The sequence below is a fragment of the Saimiri boliviensis genome, chromosome 17, assembly GCF_048565385.1.
Source record: "Saimiri boliviensis isolate mSaiBol1 chromosome 17, mSaiBol1.pri, whole genome shotgun sequence".
Taxonomy (NCBI): Eukaryota; Metazoa; Chordata; class Mammalia; order Primates; family Cebidae; genus Saimiri; species Saimiri boliviensis.
In genome coordinates, this window is record NC_133465.1 from 71,185,625 (window position 1) to 71,206,558 (window position 20,934).

Genomic DNA, 20,934 nt, shown 5'->3' on the forward strand with positions numbered 1-20,934 from the left:
CCACAGCTCCTGGGCCTCTGTTCACATCTTGGGGGCAAAGCTAACATCCTCCCATGGCACCTCCAGATGCCCATGCCCACTTTTCCATATGTGGCTCACCGCGTTGCAGGACCCAGGCAAGGCACACAAACCCCGCTGAGGCCCTGGAGATGAACTAGTCAGAAACCGTCTCCAACACCGCAGAGCCAGGGGCCAGGGCAGATGGCAGCACCGAGACTGCCAAGCTGGTGTGAATCGTGTTGGGCCATGGACAGTGGGCAAACCAGGCTGGTCGGTGCTGGCAACAGGCTGACGCAGGTCCTTGCAGCACGCTGGCCAGATCACAGCTGCGCCAGGAGCGCCTGGGCTTGTGAGGGCCTGGGGGACCAGGAAGGGCCGAAGCGGCCCTCGCCTCCCTCACCACGGGCGCACCGCAAGGCCTGGTCTGGCTTGAGAGCTGTCTCTGGCTGCAGCAGCTCCAGCCAGCCCGCAAGCTTGGGAACTGGGAGGGTACCCGGGAACCTGGGCGGTGCAGAAGCTCCTGCTCCAGGGAGCACGTCAGGACACAAAGTTGGTAGGGCTCACCCAGTCACAGGCAGGGCTCAAGGCAGCCTGGCGAGGGCCGTTCGTTCTGTGACCTTCTGAGGGCCAAGCAGCCTCCCTAGAGCCATAGTTCCACCCCCATGCCCTCCTGTGCCCTTGGGCTCCTTCCTCCTGCTCCACCAGTCCTCTGAGACCACCATGAGCCCCGCTGCACCCTGGGGGCCCCTGCTCTTGCCCTCAGTGGGACCCACAGACACCACAGAGCCTCCAAGATCTCCCTTGTGCAGAAGCAGCAAATCCAGGCTAAGCAGAGGCATCACCCAGCCCTGCACACAGGTCGCAGCTGTCTTCAAAAAAATCGGCTGTTTTTCTGTATGTGAAGCATAAGAGGTCTGAAGTTAAGCCAAATAACAACGTAAAGACTGGAGTTTCTTATTTTTAAGAATAAGGCAGGCCGGGCGCGGTGGCTCAAGCTTGTAATCCCAGCACTTTGGGAGGCCGAGGCGGGTGGATCACGAGGTCGAGAGATCGAGACCATCCTGGTCAACATGGCGAAACCCCGTCTCTACTAAAAATACAAAAAATTAGCTGGGCACGGTGGCACGTGCCTGTAATCCCAGCTACTCAGGAGGCTGAGGCAGGAGAATTGCCTGAACCCGGGAGGGGGAGGTTGTGGTGAGCCAAGATCGTGCCATTGCACTCCAGCCTGGGTAACAAGAGCGAAACTCTGTCTCAAAAAAAAAAAAAAAAAAAAAAAGAATAAGGCAGAGTCCCACTGTCACCCAGGTTGGAGTGCAGTGGTGCGATCTCTGCTCACTGCAGCCTTGACCTCCCGGGCTTAAGCGATGTTCCCACCTCAGCCTCCCAAGTAGCTGGGTGCAAACCATGTCACGCTCATTTTTAATTTTTTGTAGAGATGGGGTCTCGCCACGTTGCCTCAGCACTGGGAGTCCAGGCACGAGTCCCTGCCCACAGCCCTTTGTTGTGTGAAGGGCTAGTGATACGGAGGCCATCCTGACCCTCTCATCCATCCTTAAAGCCCAAGTCCACCTGATTTCTCGTCACTCCACAGCAGGGATTGGAGGGCATGACCTGGAGCCTGCGAACATGACGTGGGGCTGGGTGGCTTCACCTGTGTCCATATCCAGGGTCTAGCCCCACAGTAGAAGCCCGGTCGCAGTTCAGGTGAAGCATCCTCCCTGGGTGCCACAGCTCTGAGGGGGAGACTGGTGCGTTTCTGCATCTGCCCCTCACTCCAGGGGAAGGCCTCTCAACACCAGTGACCCCACCAAGGCCTGGCAGGTGGCCTTCGCATCAGCATTCCAGCCCAGCTCCCTGGGCTGGGTGAGATAAACCCGAGGCAAGGACAGGTGGTAGAATTTCAACTTTATTTGGCCAATGTGTTCAATTCCGATTGTGAGCTAGAAATGCCTGAAGAATTGTCAACGTCTGACTCGGCTCCAGCATCCTGAGCCACCTCCCAGGCTGGAAGTCAGGGGTCCTGGTTCTGCCTGGAGCAGGTCACGGGCTGTGCTGCAGAAAGGCCAGTGGTCACAAGCAACCAGCCCACGACAGGACGAGGAGCTCTGGCTTGAGGAAGGGAAGGGCAAGGGCTTGTCTTGGGCCCCACGGCCAGAAGCCACCAGCCCCACTCCAGGCATGGGGGACACCCTGACAGGATCTGGAGGTCTCCATTTACCCAAAAAAATGCAAGAGCCACGTTCAGTCACGGCAACACTGCACGCGGTGCTCACTGGCCGTGTCCAGCCTGGCTCCATCCCTCCCACACGGGACAAGCGTCTCCAAGGAGGCCTGGCCAATGTGGAACAAATACCCTGATGTCGAAAAACGTCTAAAAATCCCACAAATGGAATTTTCAAAGAGAGCAGAAACCTCCCGCAGGAGGGAGGCAGCGATTCTCTGAACACTCAAGCAAGCACTCTGGACAGACCCATGTACAAAAAAGTACATCACGATTTCAAGAGACAAGGCCCACCAGGGCGGGCTGCCTGGAGATAGATCCCTTTCCGAAAACTGAAAAGCAAAAGGAAGAGACGGGTGTGAATGGACGCTGTGGGGGGACACGGTGTCACTTCAGAAAGGTTCCCTGGGTTTTCGGCGACGCCCTCCTTCAGGCGAGGGCCACAGGCTTCGGAGGCGTGCACTGCTGGGTGTGCAGCCCCCGAGGGGTCTTGGCGGCACCCGGGTCTGGCGTTCCGTGTTACAGTTCATCTTTCACAGCTTTCTGATCGTCATCTTCCTCCATGTCTGGCTCCTCTGCTTCTTCCAGGTCCTCGAGATCCTGGGATGCAGGATGAGCGGGGACGGGCTGGCTGCAGTGGCCGAGACTGCCAGCACCCAGCACCCATGCTGCTCTCTCCAGGGACCAGCTGGCCACAACCACCAGAGCAGCCAACCCTGGTCTTTATGAGATTGGCAGGGGTATGTGTGCCTCCCAATTTGGCACCATGGAACCTACAGAGGGTCCCATCTTGGCAGGGACAACAGCCCCAGCATGAAGTCCAAGCACAGTAACTGCTGAGGTGTGACCAGAATCCTTCCAACCCTCAGGGTCCGGCCAGCAACAGGCCACAGGCAGCACAAGGGGCTGGCCCTCCGTCCCCAGCCCAGGCAGCGTGTGTCTCCCTCCCACTGTGTCCCAGCACTCCCAGCCTGAGCTGGCCATGCCTGGGCCTCCCTCACTGGGGTCAAACACCCTGTGCCTGCTGTGTTCTCCTGACACCTGCCCTCCTGCCTCCCCCCAAGTCAGCACTGCTGCTGGCCACGCTGCTGGGCAGGACTGGGCTCCCGAGGGCAGACCCGTGCCTGCTCCCCTGCATCTGGGCCAGTGGGTTGGGGATGGACATTCGAGTCCAAGTTAACAGAAAGTGAGGAGCCAATGCCGTGTGTCTGAAAACAAAATCTGGTTTTTAAAGAACACCGCCCCCCTAAAGCAGCACTGACCAGGGAGAGCTACTTCCTCAGAGTGCTGGGAGCACATCCCGTGGCCCTGCTGGGCAGAGGTCTGGGGCCCCAGAGCCCAGGACACAGACATGCCTCCAGCAGTACCACTCCCACCTCCAGTCGAGCCCAGCAGGCTGAATCCCAGCCCGAGGCTGTAAATGAACTCACGTCGTCATCTCCTGCCCCATCCTGGCCACCACTCTCCAGGAACTTCTTAAAACCATCCAGCGTGCGCTCCCCGTTGTAATCGATGACCTGTGGAAGGCAGGAGTAAGTGCAGGGGCCGGTCCTGCCCCCGAGCCAATCTCCCTGGCATGGGCTCTTCCTCTCTACAGAAAGGCAGAGCAGGCCCTGGAATCCCAGCACTTCAGAAGGCCAAGATAGGAGGACTGCTTGGCTGGGAGTTCAAAACCAGCCTGGGCAATAGAGTGAAACCCCATCTCTCAAAAAAGAAAAAAAGATGGGTGCTTCTCAAGGAGCCCCCACAGCTCTCCTCCCACCTGACTAGCCCCAGGCTCCTTCCAGACAGGCACCCAGGCTGCCATGGGGACCACTGCTCTTCCCGGAGCCCACCCCAGCCCTGCCCGAGGGAAGGCGCACCGTCCTGCCAGCGCCGGCTGGAAAGAACTTCAGCGTGGGGAAGCTGTGCACCCTGACGGCCTCCACCTCGTTGGCAGTGGAGTCCATCTTGGCAATCACGATGTTCTCATGGTCCTTGTATGTCTCTCCCAGTTTATCCCAAATGGGAGCCAACTGTTTGCAGTGACCACACCACGGGGCATCTGAAAAGGAAGCAGTTCTAGGGTCTGTCCTGGACCACAAAGCTGCTGGCAGAGACGCTTCCCAGGACTCCACACCCCTCTCGCATGCCCTGAGGACACAGCCCCTGCAGGCTGAGGAGCGACACTTACAGAACTCCACAAAGACGTTCTTCTTCTCGTCGAAAGCCACCTCTTCAAAGTTTTTCCCAACAAGCACCTTGACAGGCTGCTTGTCCCAGTCCTCAGGCAGCTCCTGGCTCATCAGGTGGGGCTGGAGGGCAGGCAGGGCACGGTGAGGGGCGGCACCGCCCAGGGGAACGCGGACGTCCCCGACCCCCACCCCTGGCCGGGGCTGAGGTGAGTGGCCGCACTTGGCACACCAGGATGGCGGCTGCGGAAGGCGACAGTGCCAAGAATCCGGAAAGAGGGGGCCAAGCCAGTGGGCTGGGCCCAGTGAGCCCGAGCAGGCGGCACCCTCGCCAGCCAGGAGGCTTCTGTGAGGAGCACGTGGGCCAGCCGTGTCGACAAGGGGGCTCCTCCAGGTCCTCGAGGGTGTGACAAGAATGGTGGTCTTCACCTCGTCTCGGGGCCCGTCCTCTTACTCTGAAGATGTTACTTTGAGGACGAGGCCCAGAAACCCCAAAGGGGCAGCTCCACCGGGGAGGCAGCCCTGGCCTGCAGCGCGTGCCCACCTTGATTTTGCCCTCCAGGAAGCGGTGGCAGAACTCTGTGATCCTCTCTGCTGTCAGTTCGTCCGACTCAGGCCTGTACTTGGTCATCTCCTCCTCTAGCGTGATGAGGCGCACAGCCGGGCACTCTTCCTTCTTCAGGCCGAAGAACTCGAGGATGCGCTGGTTGTCGGTGTGGTCGCTGTCGATGAAAATGAACAGGATCTGGGGAAGAAACGGCAGGGTGTGCAGGTGTGGGAGACGCGGGCAGGCTGCCCTCTGCCTCCATCCCTGACTGCTCGGAAGCAGGCTGTGCTCCCGGCGCCTCTCTCCAACACGGATGGGCTCTGGGGCTGCCCAACCAGACCAGCAGGTGACTGGGAACAGAGGGCTGGCCTGTCTGGCCCCTCGCCCACGTCCAGCAGGTGCCCTGTCCAGGAGGCAGCCGCAGGAAGACTCCACACTTCTGTCACGTTGGCAAGAGTCGTGCTGTTCCCTGGCACCACCCCAGGAGCCACCCAGAGAAACAGCTGACCTTGCCCTTGAAGCCCTCGGCCGCTTTCTTGAAGTTGCTCAGTTTGCCATCGTAGTCAGACACACTCTTGGGCAGGAACAGCAGGATGTGAGTCTTGATTTCACCTCCAAAAATCTTCGGGGCTGTCTGTGTTATAAACGTGAGTTACTGGTCTGAGCTATACACTATTAATGCAGAATGTTTTCCCAACAACCTCCAATGCCAGACGCTGGAGAACAGTGGTGACCAGGGGCCTCATGCCACCCCCAGCCTGGGGGCTGTAGGACATCGGAGGAGCCGTACCTGCTCAGTGAACTCGATGACAAGGGGCAACTGGTTGTGTTTGATAAAGTCCAGCAGGTTCTCCTTGGTGACCTCCCCTTCAAAGTTGTTTCGGCCTTCATCAAACTGTGGACAGAAAGGCGGCCCTGAGCACTGCTGCTGGGAGCACAGACCCTGGGGCTCGGGTCTCCCTGGACGTGGGCAGGCACAGCAGCCTGCAGCCCCGCCCTCTGGGGGGTTTCGACCCACAGGTCGCAGCAATGGATACAGGACACGATTTCCTTGACAGCCAGACTGGCCCCGGCCATAGCCTTATGACCACCAGTGAATTCCATGGCTGGTTTCACAGCCACAACTCAAGCCTGGAGCCCATGGCGTTCCAGCAACCTTTAAAGTGTGATCCATCCCCAGGGCCCCCAACCCTTTCAGGGCACCACGTGGTCAAAGCTGTTTTCACATTCACACTTCTATGGCCTCTGCCTTTTCACTCTCCCTCTCATGTGCTGTGGCGCAGACCCATAGAGGCTGCTGGGTGCCTGGTGTCACAACAGCAGGAGAGTGGGAGAGGAGGGTCCTCTTGGCAGAACCTAAAATATCACTCAGCACTAAATTGTTTTTGTCTGGGAAAAAATAATTTCCATTAAGAATATTATTTAGGGGGCCGGGCGCGGTGGCTCAAGCCTGTAATCCCAGCACTTTGGGAGGCCGAGGCGGGTGGATCACAAGGTCAAGAGATCGAGACCATCCTGGTCAACATGGTGAAACCCTGTCTCTACTAAAAATACAAAAAATTAGCTGGGCATGGTGGCGCGTGCCTGTAATCCCAGCTACTCAGGAGGCTGAGGCAGGAGAATTGCCTGAACCCAGGAGGCGGAGGTTGCGGTGAGCCGAGATCGCGCCATTGCACTCCAGCCTGGGTAACAAGAGCGAAACTCCGTCTCAAAAAAAAAAAAAAAAAAAAAAAAAAAAAAAAAAAAAAAAAAAGAAAGAAAAAAAAAAAAAGAATATTATTTAGGGGCCAGGCGCGGTGGCTCATGCCTGTAATCCCAGCACTTTGAGAGGCCGAGGCAGGTGGATCACGAGGTCAGGAGATTGAGACTATCCTGGCCAAGATGGTGAAACCCTGTCTCTACTAAAAATACACACAAAAAAATTAGCCGGGTGTGCTGGCAAGTGCCTGTAATCCCGGCTACTCGGGAGGCTGAGGCAGAAGAATTGCTTGAACCCAGGAGGTAGAGGTTGCAATGAGCTGAGATCATGCCACTGCACTCCAGAGTGAGACTATCTCAAAAAAAAAAATTATTTATGATAACATGTAATGGAATCACTGTTCTTTTAAAATAAATTTGGAGCCGGGTGCGGTGGCTCACACCTGTAATCCCAGCACTTTGGGAGGCCGAGGCAGGTGGATCACGAGGTCAAGAGATGGAGACCATCCTGGTCAACATGGTGAAACCCTGTCTCTACTAAAAATACAAAACATTAGCTGGGCATGGTGGCGCGTGCCTGTAATCCCAGCTACTCAGGAGGCTGAGGCAGAATTGCCTGAACCCAGGAGGCAGAGGCTGTGGTGAGCTGAGATTGCGCCATTGCACTCCAGCCTGGGTAACAAGAGCAAAACTCCATCTCAAAAACAAAAAAAATAAATAAAATAAATTTGGCCACAGTGGCTCACACCTGTAATCCCAGCATTTTGGGAAGCCAAGGTGGATGGATGGCTTGAGGCCAGGAATTCAAGACCAGCCTGTCCAACATGGTGGAACCCCATCTCTACTAAAAATACAAAGATAGGCCGGGCACGGTGGCTCAAGCCTGTAATCCCAGCACTTTGGGAGGCCGAGGCGGGTGGATCACAAGGTCGAGAGATCGAGACCATCCTGGTCAACATGGTGAAACCCCGTCTCTACTAAAAATACAAAAAATTAGCTGGGCACGGTGGTGCGTGCCTGTAATCCCAGCTACTCGGGAGGCTGAGGCAGGAGAATTGCCTGAACCCAGGAGGCGGAGGTTGCGGTGAGCCGAGATCGCGCCATTGCACTCCAGCCTGGGTAACAAGAGCGAAACTCCGTCTCAAAAAAAAAAAAAAAAAAAAAAAAAAAAATACAAAGATAAACCAGGCATGGTGGCGGACACCTGTAATCCCAGCTACTCAGGAGGCTGAGGCAGGAGAATCGTTTGAACCTGGGAGGCAGAGGCTGCAATGAGCTGAGATAGCACCATTGCACTTGAGCCTGGGCAACAAGAACAAAACTGTCTCAATAAAAAAAAAAAAAAAAAAAAAAAAAAAGCTGGCTACAGCGGCTCACATCTATAGTACTAAAAGTCTGGGAGGCTGAGGCAGGTGGATTACTTGTTCGAGACCAGCCTGGCCAACATGGTGAAAACCTGTCTCTACTAAAAATACAAAAAAACTAGTTGGGTACAGTGGCTTATGCCTATAATCCTAGCTCTTTGGGAGGCCAGGGTGGGCGGATCACCTGAGGTCAGTTTGGGACCAGGCTGACCAATGTGGAGGAACCCTGTCTCTACTAAAAATACAAAATAAGCCAGGCGTGGTGGTGGGCGCCTGTAATCCCAGCTACTCAGGAGGCCGAGGAAGGAGAATAGCTTGGACTCAGGAAGTGGAAGTTGTAGTAAGCCAAGATCATATCATTGCATTCCAGGCTGGGCAACAAGAGCAAAACTCTGTCTCAAAACAAAAAAAAAATTAGCCAGGTGTAGTGGCACATGCTTGTAATCCCAGCTACTTGGGAAGCTGAGGCAGGAGAATCACTTGAACCCAGGAGTTGAAGGTTGCAGTGAGCCAAGATGGTGCCACTGCACTCCAGCCTGGGTGACAGAGCCAGACTCCGTCTCAAAAACAAAAACAAAAAAAATTTTCTTATTCTTAGTTCTAGTTTCTAATACAATACATCCCAAAAGGCACAATCCGCATGCCCATAAGCCCTCTGGGAGCCCTAATAATGTATAGCAGCTTCAGGGAATCCTGAGGCCACACGGAGAGTCCATGGTAGCCCAGACACGAGGGGTCAGCCTGGAGCAGAGGATGCAGCCTCTGCTCAGGCTCAGAGAGGTGCTCCTGTGCTAAGGCTCTTCAAGTGAGAATTTCAGGTGAGCCTTCCATCTCTCCCTCTGAACTACTATTGTTTTATTTTTATTTATTTATTTATTTATTTATTTATTTGAGACGGAGTTTCGCTCTTGTTACCCAGGCTGGAGTGCAATGGTGCGATCTCGGCTCACCGCAACCTCCGCCTCCTGGGTTCAGGCAATTCTCCTGCCTCAGCCTCCTGAGTAGCTGGGATTACAGGCACGCACCACCATGCCCAGCTAATTTTTTGTATTTTTAGTAGAGACGGGGTTTCACCATGTTGACCAGGTAGGTCTCGATCTCTCGACCTCGTGATCCACCCGCCTCAGCCTCCCAAAGTGCTGGGATTACAGGCTTGAGCCACCGCGCCCGGCCTATTGTTTTATTTTTTGAGACGGAGTTTTGCTCGTCACCCAGGCTGGAGTGCAATGGCACAATCTCGGCTCACCGCGACCTCTGCTTTCCGGGTTCAAGCGATTCCCCTGCCTCAGCCTCCTGAGTAGCTAGGATTACAGGCATGTGCCACCTTTTAGTCGACATGGGGTTTCACCATATTGGCCAGGATGGTCTCAATCTCTCGACCCCGTGATCCGCCTGCCTCAGCCTCCCAAAGTGCTGGATTACAGGTGTTAAGTCATGGTGTCCAGCCCAGAACTTTTTTTTTTTTTTTTTTTTTTGAGATGGAATTCTGCACTTGCTGCTCAGGCTGGAGTGCAATGGTGTGATCTCGGCTCACTGCTACCTCCGCCTCCCGGGTTCAAGCCATTCTCCTGCCTCAGCCTCCTGAGTAGCTGGGATTACAGGCATGAGCCACTATGCCTGGGTAATTTTTGTATTTTTAGTAGAGATGGGGTTTCTCCATGTTGGTCATGCTGGTCTCAAACTCCAGACCTCAGGTGATCCGCATGCCTCGGCATCCCAAAGTGCTGGGATTACAGGGGTAAGCCACCACGCTCAGCAGAACTACTCTTCACAAATTCATTTTTAGTTTTTGTAGAGATGGTCTTGCTATGTTGCCCAGGCTGGTCTCAGACTCCTGGCTGAGCAATCCTCCTGCTTTGGCCTCTCCAAGTGTTTAGGGGATCACAGGTATGAGCCACCAAGCCTGGTCACCTCAAACTTCTTAAATGAGACTTGGGGAAATAAATCACTCATCCTTTCTTCCTGGTCATTTCCCTTTATGTGTCTTCAGAGTAACTTTAAAAGCAGGTGCCACTTCCTGCTCTTGTGCATACTGTGCCTGGGCCACCCTGACCCCCAAAGAGCTGATGCTAAACCAGGCCATAATCGCCAACCATCCCCGCCCGAGCCCAAGGGGCAGGGGCTTCCAAGTCTGCTCCATCTTCCCCAGAGGGGCAAAGGTGAATAAAAAGAGGCAGAAAAGCCAAGGCCAGGAGGCCCTTGGAGAGAACCCTTTGGAACATGAGCTGCTGGCGACGGTCGGGCTCCCTACGGCACTGGCAGGCTCACACTCCGCCAGGAGTAATGCTGGGCAGAGACCACAAACCGAAAATCACCCCTGCCCCCATGGAAAAGAGATGTGCTCCCTCCAGAGTGTGAAGCGGCCTACACCATTTCATGCCAAGAAGCCGGGAGGAGACGGTGACCACAGCTGTCCCAGGGCTGCCACCACTTTGGCATAGATGCCACATCACTCTCCATCTCGGGCTACTGTGTTAAGAAACTGCTGCACTTAGCTGGGGACAGCAGCGGGAGGCCAGCCCGGCCAGGCCACAGTGACAAACAGCATAGAAAGGTCCAATGCAGGCTGGGTGACATGGCTTACGCCTAGAATCCCAATGTTTTAGACCAAGGCAGGTGGATTGTTTGAGCTCAGAAGTTCAAGACCAGCCTCGGCAACATGGTGAAACCCCATTTCTGCAAAAATATTAAAAAATAAGCCAGGTGTGATGGTGCACACCTGTGGTCCCAGCTACTCAGGGGGCAGAGGGAGGAGGACTGCTTGAGCCCAGGACGTCGAAGCTGCAGTAGACTGTGATCGTGCCTCTGCACTGCAGTCTGGTAACAGGGAGACCCTTTCTCAAGCAACATTACTGACAGGCCCAGTGCTGCCAGCTGGTGAAGAAGGAAAAAATGAAGTATCAGAAGCTCTCACGCCCCTGGGTCCCAGTGACCAGTGCCCCGCAGAGGCTTTCCTGAGCTGCAGTGCCCCTAGGGAAAGAAGGGAGAAGCAGGTGATCGGCCCTGTGGCCACTGCACACACAGGAAGGCCTCCCTCACTTTGAGGAGCCGGGGTTAACAGCCTGGAGGAAAAGGAAGAAGTTGGGCTCATCCTCCCAGCTGCAGGGCAAGCTCTGACTTCCAGGGCATCCCTTACTGCACACATGGCACAGCGAGCTGGGCTCCTGCCTGGGCCCCTGCAACGCCCGCATCTCTTCCCTTCAGAAGACCCCTCAGTGGGCAAGAAAGTGCCACCCACCATCTGGCATCAGTCCCAAGTGGGATTGTCTGTGCCCAGTTCTAGTGGGCTCCAGAGAATTGAGGCGAACATTCAGCTGTGGGGAGCCCACATGGATGACCGCCACACGTGAGCCTTTGCAGGCAACAGCAACGAAACCATCTTCCCAGCCTTCACCGACACATAATCACCAAACTGTCTACACAGAGTCAAATGGCCACTCCAGACACCGAGGGCACTGAAGGAGCTGCGTGGCTGAGTGACGAAACAGGGTTCGCAAGTCTCATGGGCCCTGCAGAAAGTCTCCCCCAGAACCCAAGTTTCAGGACAAGACTTGGAACTTTCTCTTTAATAAAAGTTCTAAAAAGACCTTTGGTTCCCTCAACTTTTTCCAACACTTCACTGGCGTTTTCTTTTTGAGACAGAGTCTTACTCTGCTGCCCAGGCTGGAGTGTCGTGGCACGATCTTAGCTCACTGTAACCTCTGACTCCCAGGTTCAAGTGATTCTCCTGCCTCAGCTTCCCAAGTTGCTGGGATTACAGGCAAGCACCACCATGCCAAGCTAATTTTTGTATTTCTAGTAGAGACGGGGCTTCACCTTATTGGCCAGGATGGTCTCAAACTCCTGACCCTTCACTGGCTTTTTCTAGTCAGATTTTTCATTTCCTGGGCACCTTGCAATGGCAACTAATTTAGCAATTCTGTTCCCTTCAGGGAACTTCAAGAGACTGTCTCCTGGTAAAGAGCAGCTACTGTCTTATCTTGAGGAAGTGGCTGCAAAAACAGCTGAATGATGAGAACAAGGATGTGGAAGCAAGCTGTCCTGCCCACCTGCACCACCATGCTCCAGGAAGAGGGCGCTCCCCTCCCCTCCCAAGTCCCAGGGAGTGCTAGATGCTCAGTGCTTCCTACAGAAAGGGAATGGGTTCCTCATGGCCTAAACCACTCAGCCCCAATCCCAGAGGCTGCCCGTCCCACACAGCTCAAGATGCTGCTGTCTAAAAAGCTCTTCTCTCTTACAGGACAGGAGCTGAAGGTCCAACCGCCCCTGGCCGCCCTCCTGCCCCTCAATCCCAAGGTCCCTCCTCCCATGGAACTTTCTCTCCTGTCCACACTAACCCCTGCTCTGAGCAGCATGAGCCCATAATTACCCACTTCCAGGTTCAGCTATGTCTCTAGAGCACAAGTGTGTCATCCCCGCTGCCCTGCCTGGTGACAGAGAAAAGAGCCAAACCCACAGGCCCCATCATCACACTGCAGACATGGACGCTGCCGTGTCCTGGTAATGGGGAGAGCGGCAGAGGCCACACTGTCCAGGAGCCCTTCCCCAGGAGAAGGACAGCGGGATCGGGATGGCAGTTTCCAAAGTGGATCTTGAGGGGTCATAGTGCCCTTGGGGCTGAGGGGCACAGGAAGTATGGGTGCCAACTGGGTGAGAACACGCCCAGAGAGCCAATACTTCAGACCTCTGGGTGAGGAACACGTTCCAGATTAGAGGGATAATGCATGACACTCTAATGTGAGTTATAGTGTGGCCGGGCGCGGTGGCTCACACCTGTAGTAATCCCAGCACTTTGGGAGGCCAAGGCGGGCGGATCACAAGGTCAAGAGATCGAGACCATCCTGGACAACATGGTGAAACCCCGTCTCTACTAAAAATACAAAAAATTAGCTGGGCGTGGTGGCACGTGCCTGTAATACCAGCTACTCAAGAGGCTGAGGCAGGAGAATCGCCTGAGCCCAGGAGGCGGAGGTTGCGGTGAGCCGAGATGGTGCCACTGCACTCCAGCCTGGCACCTGATGACAAATCGAGACTCTGTCTCCAAAAAAAAAAGTGGCCAGGCATGGTGGCTCACGCCTGTAATCCCACCATTTTGGGAGGCTGAGGCAGGCAGCTCTCTTTGAGCTCAGGAGTTCAAGACCAGCCTGAACGACATGGCAAAACTCCATGTCTACCAAAAAATACAGAAAATTAGCCAGGAGTGGTAGCATGCACCTGTAGTCCCAGCTACTTTGGAGGCTGAGATCAGAGGATCACTTGAGCCTGGGAAGCAGAGGTTGCAATAAGCTGAGATCACACCACTGCACTCCAGCCTGGGTGGCAGAATGAGAAATCTTATCTCAAAAAAAAAAAGAACAAATGTTGTTACACGTTTCATCGTAATTGCAAAAAAAAGCTAACTGTGAAAAGCAGCCCCCCTGGGGTCTTTTGTGAAAGAGCATGGGGCGGCTGTGGCGGGAGAGTGACCAGAGGGCCCAAGCTGAATACAGAGGCCACAGCATCTGTGCCTCCGACACCGCAACTCGGGCAAAGCTACAGAACACAGCAACTGGGCCAAAGCTGCCAGGGGCAAGGCTCCCCTAACAAGTAGGGCAATGCCACCCTTTGCAGACCAACCCTGGAACTAACCTGAGCAGAGCTGCCCGGGGCCACTCACCTTCTTAAAAAGGACAACCCCATCTTTGTCCAACTGGTATTTAGAGAACACGTCACTGTTCGAAGTGATCCCAAAGGGTACATCATCGATGGCCTCTGCTGCCTGCAAGAACTGCTTGGCAGAGTCCGACTCCACGTCCTGAACGAGGGAAAAGCAGAGGTAGTCACGAGCCCCCAGCACTGAGCAGCCCTGCCTGGGCCAGCAGGAGGGCGGATCCCGAAGTGCCCGGGCAGAGGGGACCCCTCCTGGACAGATGACCAAAGAAAGGAGACTGGAACGAAGCTCTAGCCTCTACCTTGAAAAAGCCGATGACAGCCACCTCGCTGGACTCCACCAAGGACTCTGCGGCCGCACTGTCGGGCAGGGTGGTAGCTGCTGGGCCCGTGCGCTTCTTCAGCCAGTTCACGATGTCATCAGCCTCTCTGCCAGCTACACCCCAAACAAATACAGGTTCCACACTCAAACAGGCAGTGCCACCCACCCTGCCAGGCCTGTTCCCATCTCCGCTCCCTGCCAACCAGGCTGAGAACACCTGACTCAACCTAAGCAAGATGTTCTCTCACCATGGAAGAGGGCTGGTACCGTCTGCCCACCTCCTAAACCCTGGTGTACATGAGATCATGGTGGTGTTTATGGGGGGTGGGGAGGAAAGAGGGTGATGATCTCTGAATAACAGGATCACAAACCCATTTTTTCCTTTAATCCTCTGCATTTTCTTTTTTTGTGAGACAGGGGGTCATTCTGTTACCCAGGCTGGAGTCTAGTGGCAGGATCTTGGCTCACTGCAGCCTCCATCTCCTGGGCTCAAGTGATCCTTCCACCTCAGCCTCGTGAGTAGCTGGGGCTACAGGTGCACACTACCACACCTGGCTCATTTTTTAAATTGTAGAGACAGGGGTTTTACCAAGTCTCCCAGGCTGGTCTCCTAACTCCTGTGCTCAGTCTGCCTGCCATACTTTGACTTCCCAAAGTGCTGGGATTACAGGCATGAGCTACCAATCCCAGCCTTTTTTTGGGGGGTGGGTTGGGGAGATAGGGTCTTGCTCTGTCACCTAGGCTGGAGAGCAATCACTGCAACTTTTGGGCTAAAGCAATCCTTCCACCTCAGCCTCCTACGTAGCTGGCACCACAGACATGTGTCACCACACCCAACTAATTTTTGTATTGGAGTGTTTTTGCTCTTGTTACCCAGGCTGGAGTGCAATGGCGCAGTCTCGGCTCACCGCAACCTCCGCCTCCTGGGTTCAGGCAATTCTCCTGCCTCAGCCTCCTGAGTAGCTGGGATTACAGGCACACGCCACCATGCCCAGCTAATTTTTTGTATTTTTAGTAGAGACGGGGTTTCACCATGTTGACCAGGATGGCCTCGATCTCTTGACCTCGTGATCCACCTGCCTCGGCCTCCCAAAGTGCTGGGATTACAGGCGTGAGCCACCGTAATTTTTGTATTTTTTGTAGAGACAGGGTTTCACCATGTTGCCCAGGCTGGTCTCAGACTCCTGGGATCAAGCAATCTGCCCACTTCAGCCTCCCAAAGTGCTGGGATTACAGGCATGAGCCACTGTGCCTGGGGCCAGCTAACTTTTGTATTTTTTTGTAGACGAGGTTTCACCATGTTGGCCAGGCTGGCCCTCTGCGTTTTCTAAATTTTATTTTTTGAGGGAGTCTCACAATCTTGGCACACTGCAACCTCCACCCACTGGGTTTAAGTGATTCTCTTGCCTCTCCTGCCTCCCAAGTAGCTGGGATCAGAGGCACACACCACCATACCTGGTTAATTTTTGTATTTTCAATAGAGATAGGGTTTCACCATGTTGGCCAGGCTGATCTTGAATTCCTGACCTCAAGTGATGTGCCTGCCTCAGCCTCCTGTATTTTCAGTAGAAATGAGGTTTCACCATGTTGGCCAGGCTGATCTTCAACTCCTGACTTCAAGTGACCTGCCTGCCTTGGCCTCCCAAAGTGCTGAGACTACAGGTGTGAGCCACCACGCCCAGCCTGCCCTCTGCATTTTTTTTTTTTTTTTTTTTTTGAGACGGAGTTTCCCTCATTACCCAGGCTGGAGTGCAATGGCGCAATCTCGGCTCACTGCAACCTCTGCCTCCTGGGCTCAAGCAATTCTCCTGCCTTAGCCTCCTGAGCAGCTGGGATTACAGGCACGCGCCACCATGCCCAGCTCAATTTTTTTTTGTATTTTTAGTAGAGACGGGGTTTCACCATGTTGACCAGGATGGTCTTGATCTCTTGACCTGGTGATCCATCCGCCTCAGCCTCCCAAAGTGTTAGGATTACAGGTATGAGCCACCGCGCCCGGGCTGCATTTTCTTTTTCTTTTTTATTTTTTTGAGACGGAGTCTCACTCTGTTGCCCAGGGTGGAATGCAATGGCACAAGCTCGGCTCGCTGTAGCCTCTGCCTCCCAGGCTTAAGTGATTCTCCTGCCTCAGCCTCCTGAATAGCTGGGATTACATACAGGTGTGCTTAAGTATGCCCAGTTAAGTTTTATACTTTTAGTAGAGACGGGTTTCACCATGTTGGCCAGGCTGGTCTCGAACTCCTGACTTCAGGTGATCCGCCTGCCTCAGCCTCCCAAAGTGCTGGAATTACAGGCATGAGCCACTGCACCCGGCCAGCCCTCTGCATTTTCTAAATTTTCCTTGACACATACATTCATCATACACACATTGTCACCCAGGAGCCTGCCACCATCTTCGTCTTGACAGTGGTGATCAGCCACTCAGCCTCAGGGCCAGTTTTTCCTACCTGTGGAAATAGGCTGACACCTAGCCCACCTACCTCCCACCGCCTAACTTACCCCAGGCACGTCAGGAGTTCTCGCCCATGGCCCACTCTACATGTGTCACAGACCGGAAAGTAGATGACAAACTTGTATGCCACAAAAAGCAGTCACATGACTAGGAAGAAAGCGACTCCTCCTGGGGGACTGAGGCTACAGAATGACCCTTTCCCTCCTGGAGCTTGATTCCCTGGTCCAAGCGGGAAAAACCCTGTTCAGAGGCAGAAGGATTCTGCCAGTGCCAACCAGACCGTCACCAGTAACAAGTGGACTTAGACGTGCTCATCTCCTCTGCAAACCTGAGTGTCAGTGACAGAACCACAGTGACTTTGGACAGAGCACTTCCCATGCCAAAAGCAAACACGAATAAAAAAAACGGGAACATCAAAACAGCCAAGGGAGTGGCAACCACGGAGTTGCTGCTACAGGACAGAGCTCACCTGCTCAGGGGACAGCCCTGCTAACACTGGAGTGAGCTGCTTTCGGCCGCCCACCATGTGCATCTGACATGCCACAGAGCTGCTTTTATAGACAAAGTGTCTTCTTTTGCCACAGTCACTGATTGGCTACACAAGGCCCCGGCCTCCACTAAGGTAGCTTCAGAGGTGGCAGATGAGCAGCTGGGGGTCTGGGCTGCAGGCAGAGCGGGACGGGCTTGGATTCGAGTCCGCCACCAACAGGCGCGACGCTGTGACTCAGCTGCTCTAAGCCTCAGCCCTTTGTCTGGGAAACTCCTGTCTCACAGAGAGGATCCGAGGAGAAACCACGCAGGCGCATGGCGCAGCAGCTGGCACGCTACAAGCAATAGCTAGCAGGTGGTCACCCTGAGAGCTACAGCTACGCTGATGCTCCTAGGAACTGGGGCAGCACAAAGAGCCCATGTGGCCAGAAGGCACCAGCCTCCCTCTCCTCGATGGTCAGTCTCCAAACAGGCCTCGGCCAGCCGCCCCCATGATGGCATGGGACAAGACACGTTCTCCACTCGAAGGTTCTTCTAGGATGAGAGAACTTTCCTCACAGCACCCTCAGGATACAAGTGGACAGAGAATCCAGTCTGCGAATGGGTTCCCTCCGAGCCTCTGGGAACCAGCCTCCCCAATGCTCAGCTTCCCAGCTTCCCAGACCCGCAGACCAGTCCCTCCCTAAACGCAGTTCCAGGGCAGTGCCACAGCCACACCTGTATATTCCTTGGGGGAAGCCGTATCTCCGTTCCTGAAGAACTTGATTGTCGGGTAGCCTCGCACACCGTACTGCTGGGCCAGGTCAGACTCCTCCGTGGCATCCACCTTTGCCAACCTGATCTCGGAACCTTCTGCCTTCAGCTTCCCAGCAGCTTTGGCATACTCGGGGGCCAGAGCTTTGCAGTGGCCACACCATGGGGCATCTGGAAGCGGAAATGAGATGCTAGAAAACAGCCCTTGATCCCTCGGCCACCCTTCCCTCTCTCCTCTGGCAGTTCCCTTCATAAAAACCTTATCTACTCACCAAGATAACCCCTCCTAACGCACAGCTGAGCTGATAGCCTGGTACTCTTGGGCAATATCAGGACAGAGGCCGCGAACAAGTGAACCCCAACCAACACCAGCCCCCATTCTATGTCACCATCAGCACAGAAGACAAACCTTTGAAAGATTGCTGACTTCTTACTGCCTGTAGGCAATTAAGGCCAGGGTCTCCCTAGAATCCCCCTTTACCACTACAAACAAAAGCGAAGAAGTTCACGCGGCGGCCTGTACCAGAACTAGCTGAGTGGGAGATGCACATCCATGCACGCAGGCCCCGAGTTCCTTAAGAGTCTGGGAATAAGACGGTCTGTCAACAAAGTTAGCAACTGTGTTGGGCACGAGAGTCCCACCCCGGGAACAGATGTCACATCCTTGCGGACAGGAGGAAGACTTGGGATTCTGATCCTTGACACTATCGGAAGAACGGCTGGGGCAAGCCGAAGGTGGGGTGGGCAGGAGCGGGGCGCCTTCCGGGTCGGCCCCGGGGAGGACTCGGCAGGGCTGGATGGACCCTGGCCTGCTCTGTGCCCCCACAGGTCGATCCAGGTCTTCTCGCACTAACAGGAGGATCCTGCCGTGCGCAGGGCGGGCACCAGGACGGCCCCCGGCTCCCAGCCCGGCGCCCAGCCCCAAGGAGCCCCGGACACGGCCCCCCACGGCGCGCCATCAGCGCAGCCTTCGGCCCCCGGTTCGCCAGGGGTCTCGGCCCCGGGGACGGCCGGGGTGTGCCCGCGTCCCGAGGGCCTGGCCCGACGGCTCCGAGTCCCGCCCGCGCGACCGCCCGCCAGGCCCGGCGCTCACAGAACTCCACCAGCAGGTACTTGTGCGCGGCCAGCGCCTCCGCGAAGTTGCTCTTCCGCAGCACCAGGACGTTGTCCTCCTCCTCGGGGGCGTCGGCGCCCACCCGGGCGGCCGCGGCCAGGGCCAGGCACAGCAGGGCGCGGCGCAGCATGTCGGACGCGGAGCGGGAGGGGCGCTTCGGTTAGCGCCGCCGGGACCGCGGGGGCGACGAGAGCGCGCGCCGGTCCCGGCCTCGCCTTTATAAATCCTGGGCCCGGGGCGCGCCTGCCCCCCCCGCCCGCGCGCTGGCCGCGGCGCGCACGCGCTCTCGGGGCCCGTCTCCGATTGGCCGGCGGACTCCCAGCCTCGGGTTTGCCGCGCCCGCATTGGCTGCTCGCACTGGGCCTGGCCCCGGATTCGGAAACGCTCCTGAGGCCTCCCTGGCCTTCGCTCGGGACTGGCCGAGAGCCTCGCGCTCGCTGTCCTTCTCAGCCTTTCATTGGTTTCCCACGAGAACTTTTTCTGCCTCGGCTTCTAATTGGTGGCTGTCGCCCACACCTTCTACGGGTCCGGAATGGCTGCTACTTTCGGCAGCCCGGGCTCTGCGTCTCCTGATTGGCCAAGGGATGCGCGCACTCTGCGCGTTCCGTCGTCGAACGTGGCAGTGGGGCGGGGTTCCCAGGCGAGGGGCGGAGCTGCAGCGGCGCCTCCGAAACCCTCGTGTTGCATTCTGACTGGACCGTGTACCCGACTGGCACGCCCCCCGGACCCCGGGCCGGAAGCTGGCGTGACGCAATTTCCGGCGCGCGTGTCAAGCGTGCTGCGGCGGCCTTGGCAGGTGGGGTCCTGCGCGTAGGGGCCGCGGTGGGCTCGGGGTGCGGCAGCCGTCCCGCCCCGACGGGCACCTACCGAGGGATCGCGGCGGTGTCTGGTCACAGGGATCGTGCGCACAGAGCGATAAAGTCTCGGAGGGGATGCGGGCACGGGGCAGGGGTTACGAGAATGGGACCGAGACGGGCGGGAGGGGCGCAGCCAGGGCACAGGGAACCTGTCGGCTCCCGAGCCCCAGGAAGACGCTGCTCGCGCGTGGAGTGACCACGGGAAAGGTCCTCCCGGCCAAGGCCTTTAGGGCGCGGTCCTCTGCCCTGTGGGATCTTCTCTCTCCCTTCCCACTGGTTGCCAGATCCTATGAAGCTGCCCCCAGTCTGGTCCTTAGATGCTCGGGTCGACTCGGGAGACCTCCCAGCCGTGACACGGTTGTGGAGATACCCTGTGTGCTGCTTCACCCCGAAGGCAGCAGCTGGGTCTCTCTCCCGACCCCCGAAACCACCGAGGCTTCAGAGCACTTGAGATGTGGCCAGTCCATCGGAGACGGGCTGTGAGTGCGAAATGCACATCAGACTTCTGAGTGTGCGTGTAGGCGCTGGGGGAGAGAAGATACGTTATTTCGGTAATTCCTTTGTATTGACTACATGTTGAAATACTTAGTATACATACGTTGGATTATGTAAGTATTGAGGCCGGCCGGGCGCGGCGTGCCTCACTCCTGTAATCCCACCACTTCTGGAGACCGAGTCAGGAGGATCCTTTCCTCCCAGGAGTTCCAGCCCAGCCTGGGCAACATAGTGAGACCCCCGTCTCTACAAAAAGTAATGCAAAGAATTAGCCAGGAGCGGTGTCGTCCACCTGTGGTTCCAGCTACTCGGGAGGGTGGGGCGGGAGAATCACTTGGGTCCAGAAGGTCAAGGCTGTAGTGAGCCATGATCCCACCACTGCACTCCAGCCTGGGCAGTAGATCGAGTCCCTAACTCAAAAAATGATAATTTAACTTGTTTCTTCTTTATTTTTTTCTTTTTTCCTTTTTTTTTTTTTTTTTTGGAGACAGTGTTTCACTTTGTCTCCCAGGCTGGAGGGCAATGTCACGATCTCAGCTCACTGCAACCTCCGCCTTTCGGGTTCAGTCGATTCTGCTGCCTCTGCCTCCCAAGTAGCTGGGATTACAGACATGCACCACCATGCCCCGCTAGTTTGTATTTTTAGTAGACACGGGGTTTTGCCATGTTGGCCAGGCTGGTCTCGAACTCCTGATTTGATATGATCTACCGACTTCAGCCTCCCAGAGTGCTGGGATTATAGGCGTGAGCCATAGCACCCAGCCTCCTCTTCATTTTCTTTTCTTTTCTTTTTTTTTTT

General features: G+C 55.7%; 1 protein-coding gene across 1 annotated transcript; it reads right to left on the reverse strand.

Moving 5' to 3' along the window:
• Nucleotides 1–1,896: 1,896 nt before the first annotated feature.
• P4HB (prolyl 4-hydroxylase subunit beta) lies at nt 1,897–19,022 on the reverse strand. The gene is made up of 11 exons (XM_039475753.2): nt 18,763–19,022; nt 17,634–17,840; nt 13,956–14,089; nt 13,661–13,798; nt 5,733–5,837; nt 5,451–5,576; nt 4,940–5,140; nt 4,398–4,518; nt 4,087–4,268; nt 3,655–3,741; nt 1,897–2,824 (listed from the first exon to the last, which is right to left on the reverse strand). Exons 1-11 carry the CDS (start codon nt 18,911–18,913, stop codon nt 2,744–2,746), a joined length of 1,533 nt encoding a protein of 510 aa, XP_039331687.1. The 5' UTR covers nt 18,914–19,022; the 3' UTR covers nt 1,897–2,743.
• Nucleotides 19,023–20,934: the final 1,912 nt, after the last annotated feature.

Coding starts and splice junctions, on each gene's coding strand:
- P4HB (XM_039475753.2), bottom strand. CDS start 18,913: ATGCTGCGCCGCGCCCTGCTGTGCCTGGCCCTGGCCGCGGCCGCCCGG. Junction 5,577..5,732: donor TCATCGAGTTCACTGAGCAG/GTACGGCTCCTC, acceptor TTTATAACACAG/ACAGCCCCGAAGATTTTTGG. Junction 3,742..4,086: donor CAGCCGGCGCTGGCAGGACG/GTGCGCCTTCCC, acceptor TGCCTTCCACAG/GTCATCGATTACAACGGGGA.